Source organism: Gymnoscopelus microlampas, assembly GCF_963454915.1.
Source record: "Gymnoscopelus microlampas genome assembly, chromosome: 18".
Taxonomy (NCBI): Eukaryota; Metazoa; Chordata; class Actinopteri; order Myctophiformes; family Myctophidae; genus Gymnoscopelus; species Gymnoscopelus microlampas.
The window spans coordinates 13016702-13041602 of NC_139955.1; the positions used below are offsets into that span (position 1 = coordinate 13016702).

A 24901-nucleotide genomic window follows, 5' to 3' on the forward strand; every position below is an offset into this window, starting at 1 on the left:
AATTACAGTATTCCACAAATATTCCATATGATTGTGGAATATTTGTGGACTGGAACTAGACCCCCTGAAATGGAATCTAGTTCATAGGACCACAATGGAAACAAGTCCCCAGGACTTGTGTTATCCTTTTAGCCTTAACGTACCTCATGACGTTTACCTTTCTGACTAATTAAGTATTCAAACAAACAGCAGATCAAGCCAGCTTTGAATTATTTTCGACAAAACAGAAGCGGGACAGCCACTTAACTCCCACAATGTTGTTCCATGCAGTCTAGCTCAAGACTGAATACAGAAGGTCATACAGAAGGACACACACACACACACACACACACACACACACACACACACACACACACACACAGTAGTCACTAGGGCTGATTAAGCTTGATCCAGAACAGAACAGTTAACTTCTCTTTTTTTTTTTTACACGTCAGAATCAGGTTTATTGTCACATCACAGGTTTACAAGGTACAAAAGTGGGTGAAATTCGTTTTTGTACATCGTTCCCATCGCAGCGTTAATTTCCATAGAAAGAAGAGGGGGGGGAAGAAGAAGAGGGGTGGGGGGCAAGTGGGAAGGAGATCAAACAAGAGAACAACAGAAGGCCAAACAAGTTATCTACATATTTACAAAGTACCTGAGATAATAAAAACTAAGGTGCCTGAGCATAGCAGCAATGTATGTATACTGTGCATGATATACTTATGGACGTTAAGGTGCTTAGAGAAAAAGAGCAAAATAAAAAAAAGACAAAAAAGTCAGTGCGTTATACATGGGATTAAGGTGCAAAAGGTCAGTGCGTGTCCACCTAGGGTGGACTGACCCTGGTATAATCCGCAAGTAGCTCCATGAGGGAGAGCAACACAAAAGTAATTTGTACCTGGTGTAGTCCACAGGTATGTCCGAGGGGGTCTAAGTCCAAGTCAAGTCCAAGTCCACGTCACTAGTCGAATGAAAATAAAATAATAATAAAACATAATAGCACAGCCTACTTTGCAGGGACACCCTTTTTGCTTGGGCCGGTTCCACAACAACTGAAAAATATTAAACAAGTGCTGTACTGAATAGCCAGTGAGCTACCAGGGTAAGGTCCAACCAGAGCTACTTCGTTGAACAGAACACAAGTTCAAATTACACAATACTGTGCAATACTGTGACACTAAGATCCCCCACAATGGACAGTGAAAGTTCAAGTTAAATCAGTCCTGAGTGCCTGCTGTGTGTCCTCCGCCTCCCCTTCTCGCTGGAGCATGCTTGAGGTGGTCTGCGGCATGCTGCCTTATGAGTTCCTCTGTGGCTTCTGGGTCGAATTTCATGACTGCATCTGCATAGTAAAAAAAGACAATAAAAAATGTGCAACGGCAACATGCTGTCCTAGTCCCTATCTGACATAATACACAGCTCGATTTAACTCCTGCCATCTGGTAGGAGGTTCAAGAGCTCAGGGGGAAGCACCAGCAGGTCATCCAACAGCTTCCCCAAACCATCAGAACCCTGAACCCATGCTCGCCATATATTGCCCCCAAAACCAACATCTTGAAAGATGGATTGCACTTTGAATGCATCAGCACTTTTTACCAATGTTGTCTGCTCTTTACTTTTTAATGTTTGCCTCTTTTTAATGTGCACCATGAGTTGTGGAGAATGGTATTTTGCTCCCCTGTTTGCATAGTGTGTATTGTGAAAGTGACAATAAAACTGATTGTGAGTATCCATATTGACATCCAAAAATGCTTGTACATTCACAACTAGTTTAATACAAAGCCATCTCCCTTCTACACCTAACCACCAGTTATTTAAAATGTTATGATAGCAACGGTAACGGTAGACAGTTGGCATTGTATTTTTTTTTATGTCAACAGGGAAGGACATGTTTTACCCAATTACATTTAGATTTGTCCTTGGTCAACATGAAATATGGGCTTACCTTGTATTGCGCTGAAAGTGGCAGTCTTCTCTTTTTCCCCCTTCATGTTCAACTGTGCCATCAGACTGTTACTGAAGAGCCTTAAGAAAAACAAATTACATTTAATAATGTAGTAGGATTAGGATGTATTGTAAAACATGGTATAAACCCTTAATACTACTAATTTTCACTTAATGTTCAACCATTATGTCATTGACATGACATAACAGAGGATTCAGGTGTTAAGCTAAAAAGAAAAAGGCAAAATAATGGAAACATGCAGTCAGGCGCTCATCTAGAAGAATTAACCAAATAAGTGTTCACACATTGAAAACCACAGCGCACCCAAACATCACACAGGGGTTAATTCATAGTGTATGTTGAAACATACCTGTCAAGAACTTTGTGGACACAGTCCTTAACGTCCTTCCCTCTATAACGGGAAAGTTGCAGCACCTGTTGGAATAAGTCCATGAAAACTTTCACTGACATATCCCAGAGGAACGTAAAAAGTGTGCGAGTGCATCTTATGCTGTTCATTACTTCCAGACTCTTGAAAAGCCTACCAGGGTATTAAAAGCTTGGACATCACTGAGGAGTTGCTCCTCTCTCTGGAAGTCCTCCATTCTCTCAACATGACTGGCCGCTGAAGAGGCAGGTTCTTTAATGAATATTGATATGGTCAGGACTTTCTTCTGGTATACTGAAAAATAAGTAAGTGTACACAGAGACATGTTATAGACACCACCCTACAATGATACAAAACACTGATATAATTGAAGAGCAGTTTTTGTGTCCCGATAAGAGAGGAGACAGAGAGAACAGTAAAGGAAGAAAGGAGAGAATGGGCAGAAGAGAGAAGGGTTGCAAATTAAGTGTCCCCCAGTTTGTTGGGGGTCTTCATTGAAATAGCTCAGAACTTACCTTGTGTTGGCAATGGGAATGCCCATGTTGGCCTCTCAGTCACTGCATAGCACCTGTAATAAGAACAAAAGTACATTTTAGAAATTACAAAGTGATATTTTTGCATTAAAACTTTCCAAGACAGATGACTATACATTAGATGAGAAATAATAAATATGTCATATTGTAACAATTAGGGGTGCACGATACTACTTGCTGAATTGTAAAGGTTTTGATTACTTGGGGCCTTTGGACAACTCACCATGCCTGACCGTGTCCCTGGATCTGTCATGTCTGGACCTGACCGTGTTCCTCGACCCATCACTGTGGTGGGACCTGTCATCATGTCTGGACCTGACAGAGTGCCTCCGAGCTGTTGCTGTACCTGGAGTCGTGGCTGGTCCTGATGCTGTGCCGGTATCTGACACTGTGTCTGGAGCCATCACTGTGCCTGATGGCTGGAGCCATCACTAAAGACTTAATACTTGGACATAATACTACTACAACACCATGTCACACTGAAAAAGACTACCCCTACTGGTTGGTCTTAGATGTTGACAATCACACATCTCCTCTGATACACATAGTTCAACACATTGAGCCTGTAACTACTTACTCATTGCTTGTGAATTAGGTATGGTAATGATTTCTTTAGTATGCACAACATGTAACACCTTGTACTGATTGTACTTAAAATGTGTTGGTGCAATGGAGAAAGTGAATACTCACGGGGTGTGGACATTTCTCTGCTCCGAGGTGCTACACTTGCATGTCGGGAGCCTGGAAAAGACAAAGAATGTTCTTAGATACCAAATACAAAAGGTGACTGCTTAAATGTGATTCATACTCACTGTGTGTAGACATCTCCCTGTGCCAAGACCCCTCAGCATGCTCCAACTCGACAGACATGGTGTCCACCACGACATCCACCAGGCCATCCAGGGCTTGATTTTCAGAGTCTGAAACATAACAATCAGCTTGTAACTGATTTCATGTTGTGTGTACCCAATACATCATTATCATATTTCATATATTGACATCAATACTTAACAAGCATTGAGTAACACATTGTTGTCCTGGCTGGACTGCAACTTCCTTGGTGCGATAGGAAAGGAGGGCACCTATACGGCTGCAATATAAAGTAAAAATAAACATATCCATATCTAAAATAGACAGCCTTATTAAAGCATTTGATTGTCATTTTTGACAATGGACTTATACATTGATTATAGAAGAAAGTTACCCATAATGCTCCAAAACGTCATATAAAACATGAATGGTCTACAATGTGAGGCCCAGTTTCTGTTAACACATTTCATATTTAGAAGTTACTTGAGAAACATATGAACTCTACATCAGTCATCATCTTGTCTTTTAACAGGTTTCCTCTTCCCTCTTATCACCACATCCACATCCTCCTCTTCCTCCTCTGCTTGGCTGGTCAGGTTGTAGTTGTCACATTCACAAGCTTTAACTAGAAGTTATACAATTCAACTGTAAACATTGATTCAACTATTTGTACTTGAATTATTGAGTAAATGATCCAAAAACAAAACCTGCCTGAAGTCATCTTTATCTTGACTAACTGGGACGTCAGCCAGTCCTCCTGGGGGTCCTTTCTCATCTTGTAAGTTGTGTTTGTTTGGCATTTGGCCATCTAATGGTTCCCTTACCCCTGTCGATCCAATTATTAGGAATTGTACCCTCTGTCTCCTTTCCATCCTCCAACCACACATCCCTGGCATACATGACCTGAAAAAGACAGCACAAACATGTTAGTGCAATATCAGAAAATAAATTATGTGAACCATAGTCAATAAATCACCGGGCAAGTGGTCATGTTAGTAGAGGGCAAAGAACTAGAGGCGGCCGGATTGAAAATGCTACGATTCTCATTAGAAGCAACATGGAGGGATGAGAACAGAAATGACTACATTTGAGTATAAGCCCAGGTTAGAAGGTTAGACGATAAAGCAAGAGAGGTGGATAAAGCGAGAGGTGAGGTAGAGATGGTTTATCTGAGGCGGAGGGAGAAGGATGCTGAAACGCAAGACAAATAGCAAATTTAGGGTGTGCTGAGAGAGACAAGCAGGTGATGATCGAGGAAGGTGCAGCCATGATGGGAACTAGCTGAAAGAAAAAGAAAATGTAACCTTTAATATTGCTGTTCCAGACCATGGTGAAAGGGTATGAGGACATAACCACCAACGTTTCTTGTGGGAGGCAAGCCACCTTGCGGAACAGATCCGTTTCACGCAGTAGTCCATCTTTCATCCTACCCTGACTTGGCTTCCATTTCCTTGCTTGTTCTTTCACTGAAGTCCTGATTGTTTTTCTGGATATATGATATGATTGACAGCCGCAGCAGTGCAGCCAGTCTCATCCCTGACATTGTTGTCTCCTATCAAGGGACCATAGATGACCCACCCCAATAGGGTCCTCACAGCATATGGTCGATCTGCCTGGCTGTTAACCACCTCCAAAAAGGTACCAATAACTTTGAAGCATTTCTGCCAATCAGTAGGTCAACACCAGAGTCTATTTCTTGCAGTTTGATGTGTTTCAAATAAGGCCATGGTGACAAGCCCTGTTGTTTTTGGAATATTGTGTTGTGAGACAGGCATGGTTTTATGAGGGAACACATTAGGGAGTTGTATGAAATCATTTTTGTCCAACTTGGCTATTTCCAAACCTGAGATATGGTGACTGGTCTCAGGCTTCACTTGGTTCATTGTGCGGAGAAGAATATTAGTTTTTTGTCCGGTAATGTTTAGCCTTCTCATTAAGTTTTCAGTGCAGAATGTGGATGTGCTTCCATGGTCCAAAAATGCATATGTTTGCAACACTGTCTCCCTGTGGCTCTTCACTTGAACGGGTACTATGGAGAAGATGGAGGTTTCATCACCAGCCCCAATATGACCACATGTGTGAGGTGAGACGACAGCATTGTTTCCTATTGATTTCTTTTCCGTTTCTTCCAGGGTTGAGCTCTAGGGGGTACGGGCGGGTACGGCGTACCCTTAGTTATGGGGCTGGGGGCTCGCGCGTGCTCAACATGCACTCACCGTCAGCGGCGGTCGTTAACACCTTAAAGTTTAAACAATAGCCTCTGAAGGTTAGCGCCGTCAGTGGCGAGACATTCTCAATAGCGTCTACCTGGCTGCTTTGCATAACATTAGGCTACTGGAGAAAAGCCATGTACTTGAATTGAATGTGCACTGCAGAGTGTGAAGGGGATTGCTTAGCAGAGCACCCAGTTCTCTGAGACAAGACAAAGACAAGTTGTCTGATTATTTTAACTGCTTATCTGTGGGTGAGTCTATGTAAAGGGCTTTTATATAAAACTAAAAAGTAAAATAAAATAATTGATTAATTGAAACAAAAATAAAAACAACAAATTAACAATGCAACAAAATAATAAGAAATATAAATACATTAATAATCACATGTTGAATACAGTATTAGTAAGTGGCTATGTGCACATGCCTGCGCACGTGACGTCATAAAATACAGTACCCTTAGTTCAAAAATCCACAGCTCACCACTGGTTTCTTCAATGTGGAGTATATCAGGATGGTTTTGTTCACACGTATCACAGGTTAAACGACTTGTGCAGTCTCTGCTTAAGTGTCCTCTTTTCAAACAGCCGAAAACAGACTCCCTTTTCCTTTAAGTAGTGCATCTTCTCTCTGTGTCTTCTCTATTTCATCTGTGGACACCGCTCCAATATGTGACCACTTTTATTGCAGAAAAGACAATCATTATGATAGCTGATGAATACACTTCTTTCCACTCCATTTGACTGCACTGCCGTTTCTATGGGTGTTACTGTTGTGGCAAAACTGCTTCTTGGAATGTCTCTTGTGTCTCTTGGTTTGATGATGGTTGAGGTTTTGACAGTTGTAGTTTGCTTAGCATCTTGTATGTTTCCAAACAGTGGGTCAGACAGTATTTTTTACCTGTCTCTCTATGAATTGTACAAGGTCAGAAAGCTTAGCACGATGTCCATGCCTCTCCTGTAGCTTGCATGCCTTGTTCCTCCAGGTTTATCCGAGCTTGTATGGATGGCCTTTTGTATATTGTTCAAAGTAATGTAAGCAGTCACTGTAATCGTCAGTCTTTTTCTCCACTCCTCTCTCAAATGCCCTGATAAACATTTCATATTGCAATGGGTCACCATCATAAACTGGAATGTCTCTTGGTGGTAAAGTGGAATACAGATTTTGCTTAACCAGTAAAGCAGTTTTTTCATTCTGTCTTCGTAGCACATTACAAATATCACCTGCAGGGGGTGTAGTGTGAGTGACATGACCTTGAACATTCTTTTTCCCATGAAGCTGTACATTTTCAGTTTGCACATTTTTGTTTATTATATTTTCGGTTTGAACATTTTGCCTGGGGAGAGAGTATTGCATTAGAGGAGTCATGTAATGAGCTTTGGCAGATTTTTCATGAAGTGGTTGTTTTGGTCTCACAACCTGTGGCTGGGAGGGAGGCTTTGTGGTTTCCATTGTTTCCTTTTTAGGTAGGTAGGTATGTATTTGCATTTGGGTTGAATGGGGTTGTTTCCTTTGGAGCAGCAGCTCCTTTCTTTGAGTTTGTCCCACTTGACACTCTTGATGAGTTCCTTGGCCCATGGTTTCCAGTACATGGGCCTTTGCATTTGCTGCTTCCAGCTGAGTCTCCATTTCCAGTTGCTCCTTTTGCATTCTGAGTTGTCCCTGTTATGCTTCAATTTCATATTTTTGTGTAAGCCAGCCACCTGTTCCATGAGAGCAGCCTTTTCAGCCTGAGCTATGATGAGCAGATGAAGTTGAAGATAATTTTGATGGAGTGGATTTGTGTGTGGATTTTGATACATTTGATATACTGTCATGGGGTCCAATGTCATCAGAATGTACAGCACTCCACATTTCACTTTCAGCAGTGACCGGTGTTTGTGGCTCCTTTTCAACAGTGACATGTATTGGTAGTTCCTTCTGAATAATGACATGCATTTGCTGTTTCACCTCTGATAGCCACAGGTGTACATCCTGTACAAAACCTTCCAGAATATACATTTTTGGTTGAAACCATGAATTTTGCCTTGCAATTTCCTCCTCAGGTAATGGCAAAACCACCAATGATGAATGACTTTCCCTTGCTTCATCACACAGTTTGATTAATCTGAAGGTCACTGCAAATCAACAGCGAGACAAAATTAAACATATTACAAACATAAACAAACAGATAATACATATATTACAATATATTAAAAGCAGAAGTGATACTTAGGCGTCTTCCTTCTTGCGTGTATCATCATCAGATGTCCAGCTCAATGACGTGCAGCCACTCCCTCGTCTCAGGTCCCACATGGTCTGTACAGGACACAGAGGTGATTATGTGATAGGCAGTCTGCATAAGCATGCTGTGCAGTCTGTCAGGCCCAAACTGTAGGAGTAGTAGCGCAGCAAAATAAACTTTATCTTGAAAGAAAGAATAAGAAAGTCGGAAGATTACTATAGTCTAAAAACATAAACAAACAGATAATACATATATTAAAAACAGAAGTGATACTCAGGCATCTTCCTTCTTTCGTGTGTCATCATCAGATGTCCAGCTCAATGACGTGCAGCCACGCCCTCGTCTCAGGTCCCACATCAAAGAGACCGGCCTCCGATGGTGGCCTGTACAGGACACAGAGGTGATTATGTGATAGGCAGTCTGCATAAGCATACTGTGCAGTCTGTCAGGCCCAAACTGTGGGAGTAGTAGCGCGGCAAAATAAACTTTATCTTGAAAGAAAGAAGAAGATACCCGGAAGATCTATAGTCTACTATAGTCAACACTAAATCGCGCACACATACACACTTTGGTAGGGGTTTGGATTGTGTCGTTACCTTGCCATGATGCAACTCGAAAGGTCACTGAAAATCAACAGAGAGACAAAATGAAACATATATTAAAAACATAAACAAACAGATAATACATATATTACAATATATTAAAAACTGAAGTGATACTCAGGCGTTTTCCTTCTTTCGTGTGTCATCATCAGATGTCCAGCTCAATGACGTGCAGCCACGCCCTCGTCTCAGGTCCCACATCAAAGAGACCGGCCTCCGATGGTGGCCTGTACAGGACACAGAGGTGATTATGTGATAGGCAGTCTGCATAAGCATACTGTGCAGTCTGTCAGGCCCAAACTGTGGGAGTAGTAGCGTGGCAAAATAAACTTTATCTTGAAAGAAAGAAGAAGAAACCCGGAAGATCTATAGTCTACTATAGTCAACACTAAATCGCGCACACATACACACTTTGGTAGGGGTTTGGATTGTGTCGTTACCTTGCCATGATGTAACTCGAAAGGTCACTGAAAATCAACAGAGAGACAAAATGAAACATATATTAAAAACATAAACAAACAGATAATACATATATTACAATATATTAAAAACTGAAGTGATACTCAGGCGTTTTCCTTCTTTCGTGTGTCATCATCAGATGTCCAGCTCAATGACGTGCAGCCACGCCCTCGTCTCAGGTCCCACATCAAAGAGACCGGCCTCCGATGGTGGCCTGTACAGGACACAGAGGTGATTATGTGATAGGCAGTCTGCATAAGCATACTGTGCAGTCTGTCAGGCCCAAACTGTGGGAGTAGTAGCGCGGCAAAATAAACTTTATCTTGAAAGAAAGAAGAAGAAACCCGGAAGATCTATAGTCTACTATAGTCAACACTAAATCGCGCACACATACACACTTTGGTAGGGGTTTGGATTGTGTCGTTACCTTGCCATGATGTAACTCGAAAGGTCACTGAAAATCAACAGAGAGACAAAATGAAACATATATTAAAAACATAAACAGATAATACATATATTACAATATATTAAAAACTGAAGTGATACGCAGGCGTTTTCCTTCTTTCGTGTGTCATCATCAGATGTCCAGCTCAATGACGTGCAGCCACGCCCTCGTCTCAGGTCCCACATCAAAGAGACCGGCCTCCGATGGTGGCCTGTACAGGACACAGAGGCTGTGCAGTCTGTCAGGCCCAAACTGTGGGAGTAGTAGCGTGGCAAAATAAACTTTATCTTGAAAGAAAGAAGAAGAAACCCGGAAGATCTATAGTCTACTATAGTCAACACTAAATCGCGCACACATACACACTTTGGTAGGGGTTTGGATTGTGTCGTTACCTTGCCATGATGTAACTCGAAAGGTCACTGAAAATCAACAGAGAGACAAAATGAAACATATATTAAAAACATAAACAAACAGATAATACATATATTACAATATATTAAAAACTGAAGTGATACGCAGGCGTTTTCCTTCTTTCGTGTGTCATCATCAGATGTCCAGCTCAATGACGTGCAGCCACGCCCTCGTCTCAGGTCCCACATCAAAGAGACCGGCCTCCGATGGTGGCCTGTACAGGACACAGAGGTGATTATGTGATAGGCAGTCTGCATAAGCATACTGTGCAGTCTGTCAGGCCCAAACTGTGGGAGTAGTAGCGCGGCAAAATAAACTTTATCTTCAAAGAAAGAAGAAGAAACCCGGAAGATCTATAGTCTACTATAGTCAACACTAAATCGCGCACACATACACACTTTGGTAGGGGTTTGGATTGTGTCGTTACCTTGCCATGATGTAACTCCAAAGGTCACTGAAAATCAACAGAGACAAAATGAAACATATATTAAAAACATAAACAAACAGATAATACATATATTACAATATATTAAAAACTGAAGTGATACGCAGGCGTTTTCCTTCTTTCGTGTGTCATCATCAGATGTCCAGCTCAATGACGTGCAGCCACGCCCTCGTCTCAGGTCCCACATCAAAGAGACCGGCCTCCGATGGTGGCCTGTACAGGACACAGAGGTGATTATGTGATAGGCAGTCTGCATAAGCATACTGCAGTCTGTCAGGCCCAAACTGTGGGAGGAATAGCGCGTCAAAATAAAGTTGTTGTTTAGTTGTTGTCCAAGTCGAACCAACGCAATCCACCGTGTTCACTCCACTGCTTCGCAGCTGGCTTGTGAGTTTAGGATTCACATTCTCTAAAATGAGTTTAATGACGTCCTCCTCACTGATCTGAGGCTGCCAACGTTGGCACAGAGACCTGTACATATAGGCAAAATGTCTAAGGCTTTCGTCTTCACCCTGTACTCGGGTTCGAACTCTCAGCCAATTCGTCCTCATAGACCAACACGCCCAGGTGTTGGTCTCCTGGCCTACTACCCACTAGTCTCTGGCAGTGCCATGAAACACATTCCTGAGTGTCACAATGAGTTCCTCATCCAACAGGGGCTGCATGGCGAGAAAGTCACGGCACTTTTCCAAATAACGCAATAGATCTGAGGTGTCCTCACGCTGTCCAAAGGTGGTTAATTGGATTTTAATGGGAGATTTGCCCATAAATCCTCCTCGCAGGTCACCTTGTACGTTCTCCCGACGTGTACCTCCACCAGTGCGTAGCGTGGACTGCAGATGTTGATGCGCCTTACCAGATGGTGCAGTAGGTGGTATGACAGGAGAACTGGTTTGTAGTGTGGTTTGAACAGCAGTTCCAGCCACTGAAGTAGTGTTAATATTTCTGTATTCATGGTCTCCAGATTTTTCAAGCATGTTGCTACTGATGATTGAGTGTGTTCCAAATTGTGTACAATAGGGGCAGAGCAGTATTTACAACCCTCAGAACTTCAGTATGGCGTTTCAATTTCCAGTTCATGCTCACTCATTGCAGTTGAATGTCCATCCGGTTCATTGATCTGATTTATTTCACTTATTGCAGGTGAATTTCCATCCGGTTCATTGATCTGATTTATTTCACTTATTGCAGGTGAATTTCCATCCGGTTCATTGATCTGATTTATTTCACTTACTGCAGGTGAATTTCCATCCGGTTCATATATTTGAGGCTGGTTAGCTTGAGTTGACATTGTTTGAGGGTGGTGGTGGTGGTGATGATTTGTTTGAGGGTGGTGGGTTTGACACCAACACGGGTGCTGAGTTTCTATTTCATCAAAGACCCACAAGTTTCCATCAAACTTTTCCATTTTGAAATTGCAAATGTTCCCTTTTTGATCGCGTTTGAATAAATAAAATTGTTATTTCCCACTGAGCTTGTTTGCACAGTTTTGCTTGTTTGTTCCTTTGTTTGTTGAAAATGATCCGGTTTTGCACCTGTGAACTCAGTTGTTTTTGCTTGAGATTGAGGTCCTTTTAAACATCTGGGGTGCCACTTTTTATCTAACGGTTTAGCTTTGATATTACTGTTTGGGGTGCCAGTTAGGCCAAAGCCTAACACGAATTTAGTCCAGTCTGGACAAAAAAAACACTTTTTTAAAAGCCAACCTTACACAGGATTTAAATGCACAATTAGTAGAACCAAATGAACCTTAAAACCTGAAACCAGGGATTGATTACCCACAAAAGAATACCTTCAACTCAATGAACAACAGAATGAATGAAATACACAGACACAAAAAACCTCAGTTTGACTTTGTATTGTAAAATAATCCCCAATCCAGTCCACAGTTTGTCCAATACCACGCAGTTCAGTGTCAGTTCACAGAAAGTCACTATTCACAACCCACTGTTCCTTCAAAACAGGTTATTCACAAATGTATTGAAACCTTGGTTAACCAAAATGAAATAAAGACAAAATAAAAATGCCCCACGACCTTTACCGTGGTGGCGAACGAATGAATGAGGCAACCAGCTGTACACCGTGTTTGTGTGAGAGAGGAGGGGGGGGGGATAGCTCCAGGAATCCACTCCACTTTTTCCGGTGTGCCTGTGTGTGTGTGCGGTTTGGATTGTGTAGTTACCTCGCCATGATGCAACTCCAAAGGTCACTGCAAATCAACAAAATGAAACATATATTACAAACATAAACAAACAGATATTACATAGATTACAAACAGAAGTGATACTCAGGCGTCCTTTTCTTTCGTGTGTCATCGTTAGACGTCCAGCTCAATGACGTGCAGCCACGCCCTCGTCTCAGGTCCCACATCAAGAGACCGGCCTTCGATGGTGGTCTGTACAGGACACAGAGGTGATTATGTGATCGGCAGACTAAATAAGCATACTGTGCAGTCTCTCAGGCACAAACTGTGGGAGGAGTAGCGCGGCAAAATACAGATTATCTAGAAAGAAAGAAGAAGAATAATAAAGTTGGGAGATTACTATAGTCCATACTAATAAACACAGATCATTTGTGGTGCAGTTGATTAGTTACAACATATCCATCATAACCACAAATTAGACAGCACGGCACTGTACCAAATCCCATTAAACAATAATCTCTCAAAAGAAAAATAACACAAACAACAACTTATGTAACCCACATGGTTGTGTAAATCTAAGCATAAGAAGACATCCCAAATCACCTTCACACAACAAAGTTAACTAATACAGGTCTAAGGAGTTAATAATCAATAGAGTCACACTTACAGACAATGCTTGCCTGGCACAACAACAGAAATGGCAGCAAGGGTTTTAAATGCTTTGGTTTTGGCTGAATAGACTGGGATCTAACTCTCTAACCTGTGCTGACCTACTGAACCGGGGAATATACCATTTGTCAAGATAGAGGGAATACAAGTGTTGTGGAGAATATAATACCTTGTGAAAGCCATCATTTTGTTCTAATTTGAATTTGTAGTTATTTTACAGTAATTTAATAACATAATAATCAATGCTGTAGACATAGATCACATTCATGATTTTATTTTATGAAGCACATGTCTTGTAACTATTCCATTTGGAAAATAGCAAGCAGCATATCCTTTTAATGCTTGCATGTATGATTGAAAATAATGCCATACCTTGCTATACCCAATTGATGCCCCTGATAGACCAGTAGTGGAAAAAGTACTCAAATGTTTTACTTAAGTAAAACAATCAATACTGCAATATAGAAATACGTAAGTAAAACCAGAATACTAAATTGACTTGAGTAAAAGTAAAAAAGTAATGGCATAAAGTACCAAAGTATATGTACTTAAAGTACCAAAAGTAAAAGTACTCATGTAGAATGTCCCTTTTCAAGTTTTCAAATGCATAAAAACCTTTTGAAAATAGTTATAGCCGATCTACAAGCTCATAATGCATCGCGATGCGACACATTGTGAGCTTGTAGATCTGCTATTTTCAAAAGATTTTTATACATTTTGAAAACTTGAAATGGGACATTTCTGCAAAAAGTACATTTTGATGCCAATACTTCTGTACTTTTAACTCGAGTACATTTTGAATTCCAGACTTTTACTTGCTTTACTTTTACTTCTGCTGCTGGGGCCTTTCAGTAGGCCTGTCATGAGCCTCTAGCTGAGGTTGGCTTGGGGGTCCTCTGGCTACTGAGAACCAGGCATCAACATCTTTAATGAATCCATCTTTATATTTATTGACCTTTGAGAACCAATCATTTTGCCTTTCTTGTTCATCATGTGGAATAAGAGGCATCAAAGAATCATGCAGTGCATTGGAATTTTCAGACAATTTCATCAAGTTGTGTGTAGCGGCCCCCACCGAAAGATATAAGACTTGAACTGATCATGAATTGATTACGATCCAAAGATCAACGTAAGAACTGGCAAGACAGTACAAAAACAAATAAAAGACTCTGTTAGTTTCCCATACTGTGTGTAAGAACAACAGGTGGCTATCATAACACTAGCTCACTTAAGCTCCAAATTTAAATAATAGAACATTCAAACTGTACTGAAAGTGCTTTTTAACATGGCTTTGACGATCAGTCAGCATTACGATAATTACTTTACAATGAATTAAGGCAGATGACTTCGACATCATCACTTATTCTAATGAACTTGTCTTTTTTCTTTTTTAGCAGTTGTTTTTAAACTCATGAAACACGTTTTTTAACCTTTTTCAAGTGCTTATAATGACGTGTTTTTTAACCATAATGTATGAAATACAGTCATATCAAATACCTTCCTTTGCTATGTACAATTCAAACCTTTCATTTTCAACACACTTTACAGAAAGAGTAGCAAACTCAACTCTGGTTTAGTTTGTTCTTATTATCCATAGCACCACATTCCTTTGTTGCAGAAATACATTTCTTTCATTCAAAGTCCTTCAATATACCTTATGCTGAACAAGAGGTAAACAAATCAAGCAATGCATTTTTAGCAATGGTCCTGTCCTTGTATCACTACAAAACACCTGCTTAGCTGCTAAAGTAGCTAACAAAAGTTTGTAGCAACTCACCAATGTTATCAGAAAGGAACGCTTAGCCCTCTGGCAAGACTGAGATGATGGGCAAGGTGTGTGTGCTGTCTTGTGTGGCTTCCATATGTATTTAGATTAGTATTAATTTGTTTGGGCTCTGTGACTCTGTCGCTCTCAGTGATCTCTCCTGCAGTGCAGCTGCAGTGCAGGTTGCCAGGTTGGTTCTGTGGGAATAGGGATTCACAGCAGAGAATGTGGCAGAGACAGAGAACGGGCGGGGCAAGTAGTAGAGGGGTGTCATGTGATTGGGGGAATTCCTCTGTCAGTCTTCATATCCTTGGCTGGCTATGCGCTTGTAGATATGCTATCTTTGTCGTGAAAATATGTGCAAATTGTTGAATATATATTTATATATTTTTAAGTGGACATTTGTAACTCAAATCTTTGCTTCTGAGGGAGTCTACAAATTGTTTTAAAAAATGATGCTATATCAGTGGTTCTCAAACTTTTTCATGTCAAGGACCCCCAAAGTGATATGTATTTGAACACGGACGTAGGGGAGACCATGTTGTTCCAGGGACCCCCGCCTAGAAGCAAAGATTTGAGTTACAAATGTTCGCTTTAAAATAATATACATATTCAATACATATATTTTTTAATAGCAGTTCTACAAGCTCATTGAGCTCAGTTCGGGGCTCTCCCCCAGGCTGGCAGAGGGAGAGTAGTGCCCAGGATTACAGCTTAGTCAATTGGCACTGGGTGAAAAAAAATGGGTTACAAAAATCGTGGGATAAAAAGAGAAAAGAAAGTGTATTTGAAACAAAACATTAAACAGATCACTAATAGGCTTACACACCTAATTAACACTCAGTGATGTTTGTCATTTTTTTATAATACTTTTCAATCTGTATTTCATGAACTGATAACAAACCAAGCTAACCGTCCATAAACTCAACACAATATTAGTCCGGCCGTTTCGAGCAAAAATCGTACACTTTACGATAAAAGCATGACATTTGGCACACCGTTAGGGCATGCCATAAGGAACATTTTTGGCTATAGGGCCATCGCAGTTTTGTCCTGTGGTAACTATGGCAGCCATTTTCCAAAATGGCCACCACCTGCTGTCATTTTACCAATAACTCAGGTGCTAGACCACCTAGGATCTTGATTCTGGTGACTAATCCTACATTTTCAAGGATGAGGAATACAGTGGTACTATTTACAACATGCTACTACCTAACTACATATATCTGGCATTCAGTTAATTCAATAATTGTAAACCCATCAAAATATGTAATGATGTAGTACAGTAGCCTACATGTTTTCAAACTGACACGTGAGAGTCAAGAATGCAGTACTTCACTGTTTTCACTCTTTTATTAGTAGTCGCATTGCATAATTATTTTAAATGGACTATAAGACACAACAAAGACAGAGTACTCATGAGTCATAGCATAATGGCATATAGACCAATTATTTGCGCTGGTTTCACCCAGCGCAAATACACCCCAACCCCCTCTTGTGTGTTGGCTAGTGAGGTGCGTCCTAGCGAGACCTGATAGAATGGGTTTCATTGCGCACATACTGGTTCCGCACATATTGGTTCTTAGCAGTGTGACGTCGTCTGTTAAGGGGTCTATTCAATAAAGCCAGATAATCTACACAATGTTAGTTGCACAGTCCACCACAGTAGCAAAGGGCAGTACACTGAAGGGCTGTCTTAACACATCTGCATTGTCCACTGCATCCCTTTTTGCAACCACAGCGGAAGAGTTCCCGACAGGCCAGGCTCGCTTCTGTGTGGTCCAGTGCACTTCCCATCCTCCTGTCAAAATTAGAATCAGCTTTATTGTCAGATCACAGGTTTACAAGTGTAAAGAAGTGGATTAAATTATTTGCATTCACCTGTCTCCTTCCTCTTCCACCCCCATTCACCTGGGGATGGGAGTTCAGGGGCTGCAACCATCGCCTGTCCCCAGCAGTGGCCAGCTTGGTAGGCTGCCCTCTTTGTATGTTGAATCAGTGCAGCTCGTGTTGGGGGGAGTCCATCAATTGTTCTGCCCTTCTAGGTGAATAGCTGCTTCCGTGCCTGATTCACTGATGCCTGGCCGCTAGTATGGTCATAGAGCAATACCACAAATGGTCAGTATCATTATCATGGTCAGTATCATGGTCAGTACCAAGGTCAGTACCATGGTCAGTACCATGGTCAGTATCAGTACCATGGTCAGTATCATGACCGGTATCATGACCAGTATCATGGCCAGTATCATGGTTAATTATGGTCAGTACCATGGTCAGTATCATGGTCATTATCAGTACCATGGTCAGTATCAGTATCATGGTCCATACCATGGTCAGTATCATGGTCAGTATCAGTACCATGGTCAGTATCATGGTCAGTATCAGTATCATGGTCAGTACCATGGTCAGTTTCATGGTCACCATGATACTGACCATGATACTGACCATAATTAACCATGATACTGGCCATGATACCGACCATGATACTGACCATGATTCTGACATTAAACTGACCATGATACTGACCATGAAACTGACATTCTACAGACCATGATACGTACATGATATTGACATTATACCGACCATGATACTAACCATCATACTTGCCAGGAAACAACAATTTGAGCCGTTATTGTCTCCGCCAGGCCGAAAGGCATGGCGAGAGAGTATGTTTTACCCCTGTCCGTCCGTCCGTCCGTCCGTCTGTGAACAGCTAATCTCTGGCACCGTTAGCCCGGTTTATTACTGTAAATGTATTACATTATGAGCAGTTATTACATTATGTGTTGCTACAGCAACTCATAATGTAATAACGGCTCATAATGTAATAAACGAAATGTAATAAAAGCTCATAATGTAATAAACTAAATGTAATAAAAGCTCATAATGTAATAAACTAAATGTAATAAAAGCTCATAATGTAATAATCAGCTCATAATGTAATAAAATCATGAGCCCATAATGTAATAATGTGTTACATTAAGAATCTTGCGTAGCCACTCATAATGTAATAACACTGCATAATGTAACCAGAAAAAGTGCTCCCCGGAGCACAGGTCTCCGCCAGGTCAGGGAGGTTATTGTGGCCTCCTGGTGGCGCTATAATAGGCCAATGTGAAAAGGGTGCTATTTCTTCTTAGGCCTTTCAATCGGACACTGCATTCATGATTTGAGGCATTTTGTTCCAAAAATGTGTTTTGCTAAATTAGACCTGCTGGTGGCGCTATAACAGGCCAATGTGAAAAGGGTGCCATTTCTTCCTCGGCCTAGTGGGAAGGTGTGCGCAAAATTTCACGGCAATCGCACACTGCGTTGATGATTTGAGGCATTTTGTTCAAAACGAACCAATCCTGCAAACTTTGGAAGCCAATCTTAGCCAATCAGGATAGAATATAAAAATCGGAGAGACCCGTGTTGATCACATGACTATATAGATACTGTGTACCGATTTGCGTGAGGTTTGGACAAAATCTGTAGGAGTGATATCCAAAAATGTGTTTTGCACAAATCGGCCTCCTGGTGGCGCTATAACAGGACAATCTGAAAATTTTGGGGCAGATGTTCGGCTTTGGCATCCAGGGAGTGTGTGTGCACAGTTTCGCAGCGGCCGGGCTAACAGACACACGGACGGACGGACGGACAGACAGGGGTAAAACATACTCTCTAGCCATGCCTTTCGGCCTGGCGGAGACAATAACGGTTCAAATTGTTGTTTCCTGGCAAGTATGATGGTCAGTATCATGGTCGGTATAATGTCAGTATTATGTACGTATCATGGTCAGTATCATGGTCTGTAGAATGTCAGCATCATGGTCAGTATCATGGTCAGTATCATGGTCAGTATCATGACAGTATTATGGTCAGTTTAATGTCAGTATCATGGTCAGTATCATGGTTAGTATCATGGCCAGTTTAATGTCAGTATCATGGTCAGTATCATGGTCAGTATCATGTCAATATAATGTCAGTATCATATACGTGTCGTATCATGGTTAGTATCGTGTCAGTATCATGGTCAGTTTAATGTCAGTATCAAGGCCAGTATCATGGTCGGTATCATGGCCAGTATCATGGCCAGTATCATGGTTAATTATGGTCGGCATCATGGCCAGTATCATTGTGACCATGAAACTGACCATGATACAGACCATGATACTGATCATGATACTGACCATGATACCGACCATGGTACTGACCATGATACTGATACTGACCATGGTACTGACCATGGTACTGACCATGGTACTGACCATGATACTGACCATGATACTGACCATGATACTGATACTGACCATGATACTGATAATGATTATTATGATGTAACACTTTACTTTTCTCAACAATATGAGACATTATTACATTATGAACTTTTATTACATTATAAGCGGCCACGTGAGATTTATAATGTAACACATTATTACTGTAGTAACTGAGTAGTACCACTGTAATATGCCTGACTACGCCACCTCCCGCTTGTGGAGGGGGCAGGAGGAACCCTTAAACCTTATTCTGTTCAACTTCCCTTAAACAGGAACAATTATTTTACTAGAGGCAGTTTGTGGAAAAATATAACAACTTTATTACCATAAAATTACAAAACACATCACTGTCTATTACAAACTAGCACGACAATTAAGGTATTTAAGGCAAGGTATTTAGTATTAAAATGGCAATCTAACAGTTACCTCTCACATTATAAGGAAGGGCGGGTGCACACAGTGAATACCAAAATAACTAGGGGAAAAGAAAAGGGGACAGGCCTCAAAGAAATCATGCAATATAAATACAAAACTCAAATACAAAACATGCAGTGCCAGGTTATATGAATACACACCAATAAAACCAAAGGGGTCCCCAGTGCAGTCCCAAGCTGAGAGGAGAGCCGTGTGCAGCAGGGCGGACCCGGCCTTGAACAGGGTTACATGAATTAAACTGTAACAGAACAGAGGAGAGAAACAGTTAAAATATGCCAATATGGATAAATGTTAAAACCTATGCCTACAGTGTACCTTGGCTAGATGGCTCAAACAAACAAAACAAAAAGAGTAAATTAACAGTGGAAAACAGTGGCCGGTGTGGTCCCTTTAAGGAGACAAACAAAACGCATTAGTTGCCAGCCCTAGTATCACACTATAAAACATTATATTCAAATCATTAAAAGAACAAAACAGCTTAAAACCTACTTTGTGTTGCAGTAACGGTGCACACAATATAAGGCCAAGGCGAGGGGGCAACCTCAACACCAGAGCTGCTGTATAAAAGAAGACAGTGATGTTACAAACTAAAATACATTAAAATCCACAAAAAGGCAATGCATAAGATACTGCTTTACCCGTGTCTCCAGGTAGGGCAGACAGAACAGAACAGACACCACCAGGAGGTCACTTCATTTGTAAAACTGAAATAATAAATAAATGCATTAAAAGATAATAAAACACAATGCTGTTGGCTAAATTAAAGTGCTAAAGAGCATGGGAAGCCTCCATGTGCTCAACAGAAAATAGGCAACCAAACAAACAAAAGCCAGTAGTAACATGTGCTCAAACAATAAGCTAAACATTAGCATGAGCTACAACAAACAAAAGGGTCGCACAAAGTAGCAGATCTACAAGGTTCAGTTTTTGGCCTACCATGTGTTCTCCTTCTCCCTGCATGAACCATGCTGCCTACAGCAGAGACAAATGGCTCTCTACTGGGAGGAGCTGGCTTTTATACTTCCTGGTCATGGTGGTCAGGTGCAGTGGGTGCACCAGTCACCTAGATTCCCACATTACATTATAGAAAAATCTGTTATTACGTTATGCGCTAATTCTTTTATTACATTATGAGCTGATTATTACATTATGAGTTTTTATTACATTTAAATTATTACATTATGAACCATTATTACATTATGAGCCGTTATTACATTATGAGTTGCTACACCGAGGCGATGTGAAAGTTTCAATGTCGATTACCCCATGCTGCTTATTTCCATACTTAAAAAGGTATAAATGTTATATAGGATTCAAGTCCTGGCACAAAAATGTGTTTGTTCTGTTCTATTGATGTCAGTTCATGTAAAGATGGATTTCTTTAATGTCTTTATGAGACAAATGTTTCTTGCACTTTTTCTTTGGCAAAATTATTGTCATTTTGCTACTGTGGTTTGAGTTGAAACTGTAGTTTATCCTGTGCTGAAAAGTGGGTACATTGCGATTATGAGCTTCAGGCAGGCGGTACTACTTGTCAACCAGTAGGTGTCCTTCGACTCCTTCCCATCATCAGAATCTCAATGGAAGAGTAGGGACACACCGCATCCAACCACTGCAGATGTACTTGTTGTTATATTGTATTAAAATATACTCTGCCATACAGATCATTAAAATAACATTTCATTCATTCAAATAAGTTGTGGATTACAGTTTTAACATTATAGCGTTCTCACTTTAACTGTCTTGATGCATTCAAGAGTGTACTTAAAAAGGTATAAATGTTACATAGGATTCAAGTCCTGGCACAAATGTGTTTGTTCTATTCTATTGATGTCCGTTCATGTAAAGATGGATTTTGTTAATGTTTGTTTTGTGAGACAAATGTTTTTTGCACTTTTTCTTTGGCCAGGTTATTGTCATTTTGCTACTGTGGTTTGAGTTGAAACTGTAGTTTATCCTGTGCTGAGAAGTCTCCATTCCAATAGAGATAGTATTGGTATCTTTAGGAACTTTTGTAAAAAGTCCTATAAATCACATTCAGGTCTATATCATATTTCAGTAAGTATGATGCATATTTGCATTCTTTGGCCGGTTGTGTAATTTGTTCAGAACCATACGAATTAAATGACTATGTTTCATACTCTAGCCATATGTAAGAAATTGATGTCATTTTGAGTTTTTGACCACACTTTGGTGTTTATTTGATTATTGTTTCACTGCCTTTAATGCCTGTAAATGTGAAAAGGATGACACCAAAAGCCAGACAGAGGGCTTGTTTCAAGTTTGTTTTTTAATAAACAATCAAACTGAGCATTTTTGCCTGCCTATTTGTTCGGTGGAAACTTGATCATGAAGTTGATAAAAACATGAATAAAAAAAAAGTAGTGTCGATGTAGCTAGCTACTTTTGCCATGTAGCTTATAGTGTAGCTTGCTACAATTCTCTGACGATAGCTTCAGTTGTAGTTGAGCTACTATTAATAGAGAGTAACTGGTAGTGTAGCTTACTACATTTTCCAAGTAGCTTGCCCATCACTGACATTTAGTTTGACTCGGTTCCACAGATAAATATTGTGAAAATAGCAGATCTACAAGCTCACAATGCATTGCAACACCAGCATCAGTGTTTTGTACTCTGTGCGGGCAGTAATTGGGAGCCATTGGAGGGAGCGGAGAAGGGGGGAAAACTTTGGCTGGTTGAAGACCAGGCATGCCTTATTTGCTGGGGCTTAAGTGCACATGCCGGGAGGCCAGTAAGGAGCGAGTTACAGTAGTCAGGTTTTGATATGACTGAGATCTAGATAAGGAGCTGGGCTGACTCCTGGGTGAAGAAGGGTCTGATCCTCCGAATGTTGTAGAGTGTAAACCTACAGGATCGAATGACCGCTGCAATGTGTGCCTAGAATGAGAGCTGACTGTCCAGGACAACACCAAGGTTCTTGGCCGTTTGAACAGAAGAGAAGCTTGATCTTGTCTGGATTCAGCTTGAGGTGGTGAAAAGACAAGACGGGGGGGGGGTGGAGAAAGAAAAACAGTTCAGTGTTTACGGTTAAACAAAATTACAATCAACCAATAATGAGTATAAGGATCCTAGATCAGTGACTAGGGCTGTCACCATCATGAAATTCCACTCGAAGATTAATTGTCATACAAATAATTGAGATTAACAATTTAATTGTCTTTTTTCTGTGAACAATTGGAATATATAAATTACATTTATGTTTAGCTTTTAGGCTTTGCAAACATAATTTCAGATCAACATTTCTTGATTCGGACATTGTCGAAACTTCATAGACTAATTTACTTCCATTGTCAAGTACTATGCGAAATTTCAAAGTAGATTATATCTCCCTAGATAGGTTATACATTAGATAGATTATAATTAGTAGTCAGGGGATATTAGCAGAATATTTTCCAATCTTGGAATAAATTCCTTACCAAAAAAAAATCTTCACCAATGTGTTTGCAAAGGTGTCTAGTAACACATCTGTCTAGTAACACATCACAACTTTATTGAAATTCAGTATCCATAGGAGAATTTTTGACAGCTCCTTAAAGTTGGAGTACCCACCATAACCTTGGTTAAAAAAAAAATCTAAAAAAAAAATCCAAATTTAATTCTGTTTTAAGTAGCATGTGAGGGGTCAAACTAGGGTGTTTTTATGATTCTGAATCCATTGCAATCATTTGTTTTGCACCAAAACCACTCCTTGGGCTAAAAACGGCCATAGCCATGTATACTTTTTGTGTAAAAAGCCCATTGAGATTGGGGCGTTTTTAGCCCAACGAGTGGTTTTGGTGCAAAACAAATGATTGCAATGGATTCAGAATCATAAAAACACCCTAGTTTGATTTCTGACTATTTCGTCTGCTAGTTTATGGCTCTGTGAGATGCAGTGTTTTCACATTTTCTTTCTCAACAATTTCATGTGATGTTGTCATACGGACCAACTCTACAATTGTGCCACTCACTAGAGAATTAATATCTTAGTTTTTATGTTCTATGCTATGGCCTCCAAATACACTACATCTTTACGTTTGTCATCAAATACAATAAATGGAAAGGTTATTTAATATATTCAAGAGTAAAAAAAATAATGTATAACTTTTCACCCTTCTGAAAAACGTGAATCGTTTTTTCTTTTTCTTTTTTTTTTTTACAATTAAGGCTGTGTAGAACCTGGCGTCTATGCTGTGTCTGTGCTGATTTTGGGAACGGCACCGGTGGTTGACCAAAATGTTCTAATCAATTTGGAAAACTTTGATTTGATTCAAGTTTCTATTTGAGAACATTGAACTTATAAGCCAATAAACCAAAAACATTTTGAGAGATAAAAGATAAATATAAACTGAACTTTATTTCATTTAACCCCATAAAGCCCTATTCACACATTTCAAAACATCGCTGATCTACAAGCTCACAACATGTCACAACGCAGCGCATTGCGAGCTGCATATTTATTTATTGGATTTATTTTTATTTTGTCCCTTGAATGGCATTCCCAAATAAGGGACGCCAGCTTTAAAGTGATATGTGGGTCAGGCCCTATTTGAGACACACCTGGTACCAGGACTAGGCCCTGTCTGCTGGATTGATCAGGATGGTGACAATCTTGGCTTTGGGCAGAAGAGCTGCGGCCCGCTCTGCAGCGACCTCAGAGTCAAAGTAGTTGGCACTCTTCTCAAAGTAGTAGTCTGAACTGGTGTTGGAGGGCAGAGGGAAGTACTTCATATACCTGGAACAATTCAATACAAATACACAAAAGGTATTACAGGCTGATTCAATTTGCTCTTAATGCATACAATCCTTTTTCACTGCACACCCTGTGTTTACTCTGTCGGTGGCTTTTAATTATGTGCCATGGAGGGTGTGATTGTATTCAGATTTTCATTTCAGATCAAAACTACAAATAAATATACAAATAAATGAATGATACAAATAGTTAAAATAAATAATATACTATGGCCAAAATAAGCCATATTTAATCATTTTATCTTTAAAATGATTATGTTTTTTAAAAAGTAGTGGAAATAGCCGATCTACGAGCTCACAACGTGTCGCATTGCAATGCGTTGTGAGCTTGTAGATCAGCTTTTTCCACTACTTTGGAAAATGTTTGAAAATATAGGAACATTTCAATTATGACGGTGATTATATCATAATTGTGACAGGCCTA

The 24901-nt window shown here is 40.3% G+C and overlaps 1 protein-coding gene and 1 long non-coding RNA gene across 3 annotated transcripts; both read right to left on the bottom strand.

Moving 5' to 3' along the window:
• Positions 1-486: 486 nt before the first annotated feature.
• On the bottom strand, positions 487-3727 carry LOC311033688 (uncharacterized protein). Its single transcript, XM_084041298.1, has 7 exons — positions 3539-3727; positions 3072-3267; positions 2831-2883; positions 2473-2609; positions 2298-2362; positions 1928-2007; positions 487-1324 (listed from the first exon to the last, which is right to left on the bottom strand). Exons 4-7 carry the CDS (start codon positions 2530-2532, stop codon positions 1200-1202), a joined length of 330 nt encoding a protein of 109 aa, XP_083897424.1. The 5' UTR covers positions 2533-2609; positions 2831-2883; positions 3072-3267; positions 3539-3727; the 3' UTR covers positions 487-1199.
• A 12997-nt stretch (positions 3728-16724) lies between these two features.
• Positions 16725-20713, bottom strand: LOC311033692. 2 transcript variants are annotated; one of them, XR_014599530.1, is made up of 6 exons: positions 20662-20713; positions 20364-20429; positions 20215-20282; positions 19866-19963; positions 16913-17118; positions 16725-16832 (listed from the first exon to the last, which is right to left on the bottom strand). It is a non-coding gene; the product is annotated as an uncharacterized lncRNA (long non-coding RNA). The 2 variants fall into 2 exon arrangements; XR_014599531.1 differs by lacking the exon at positions 20364-20429 and having other exon boundaries at positions 20662-20699.
• Positions 20714-24901: the final 4188 nt, after the last annotated feature.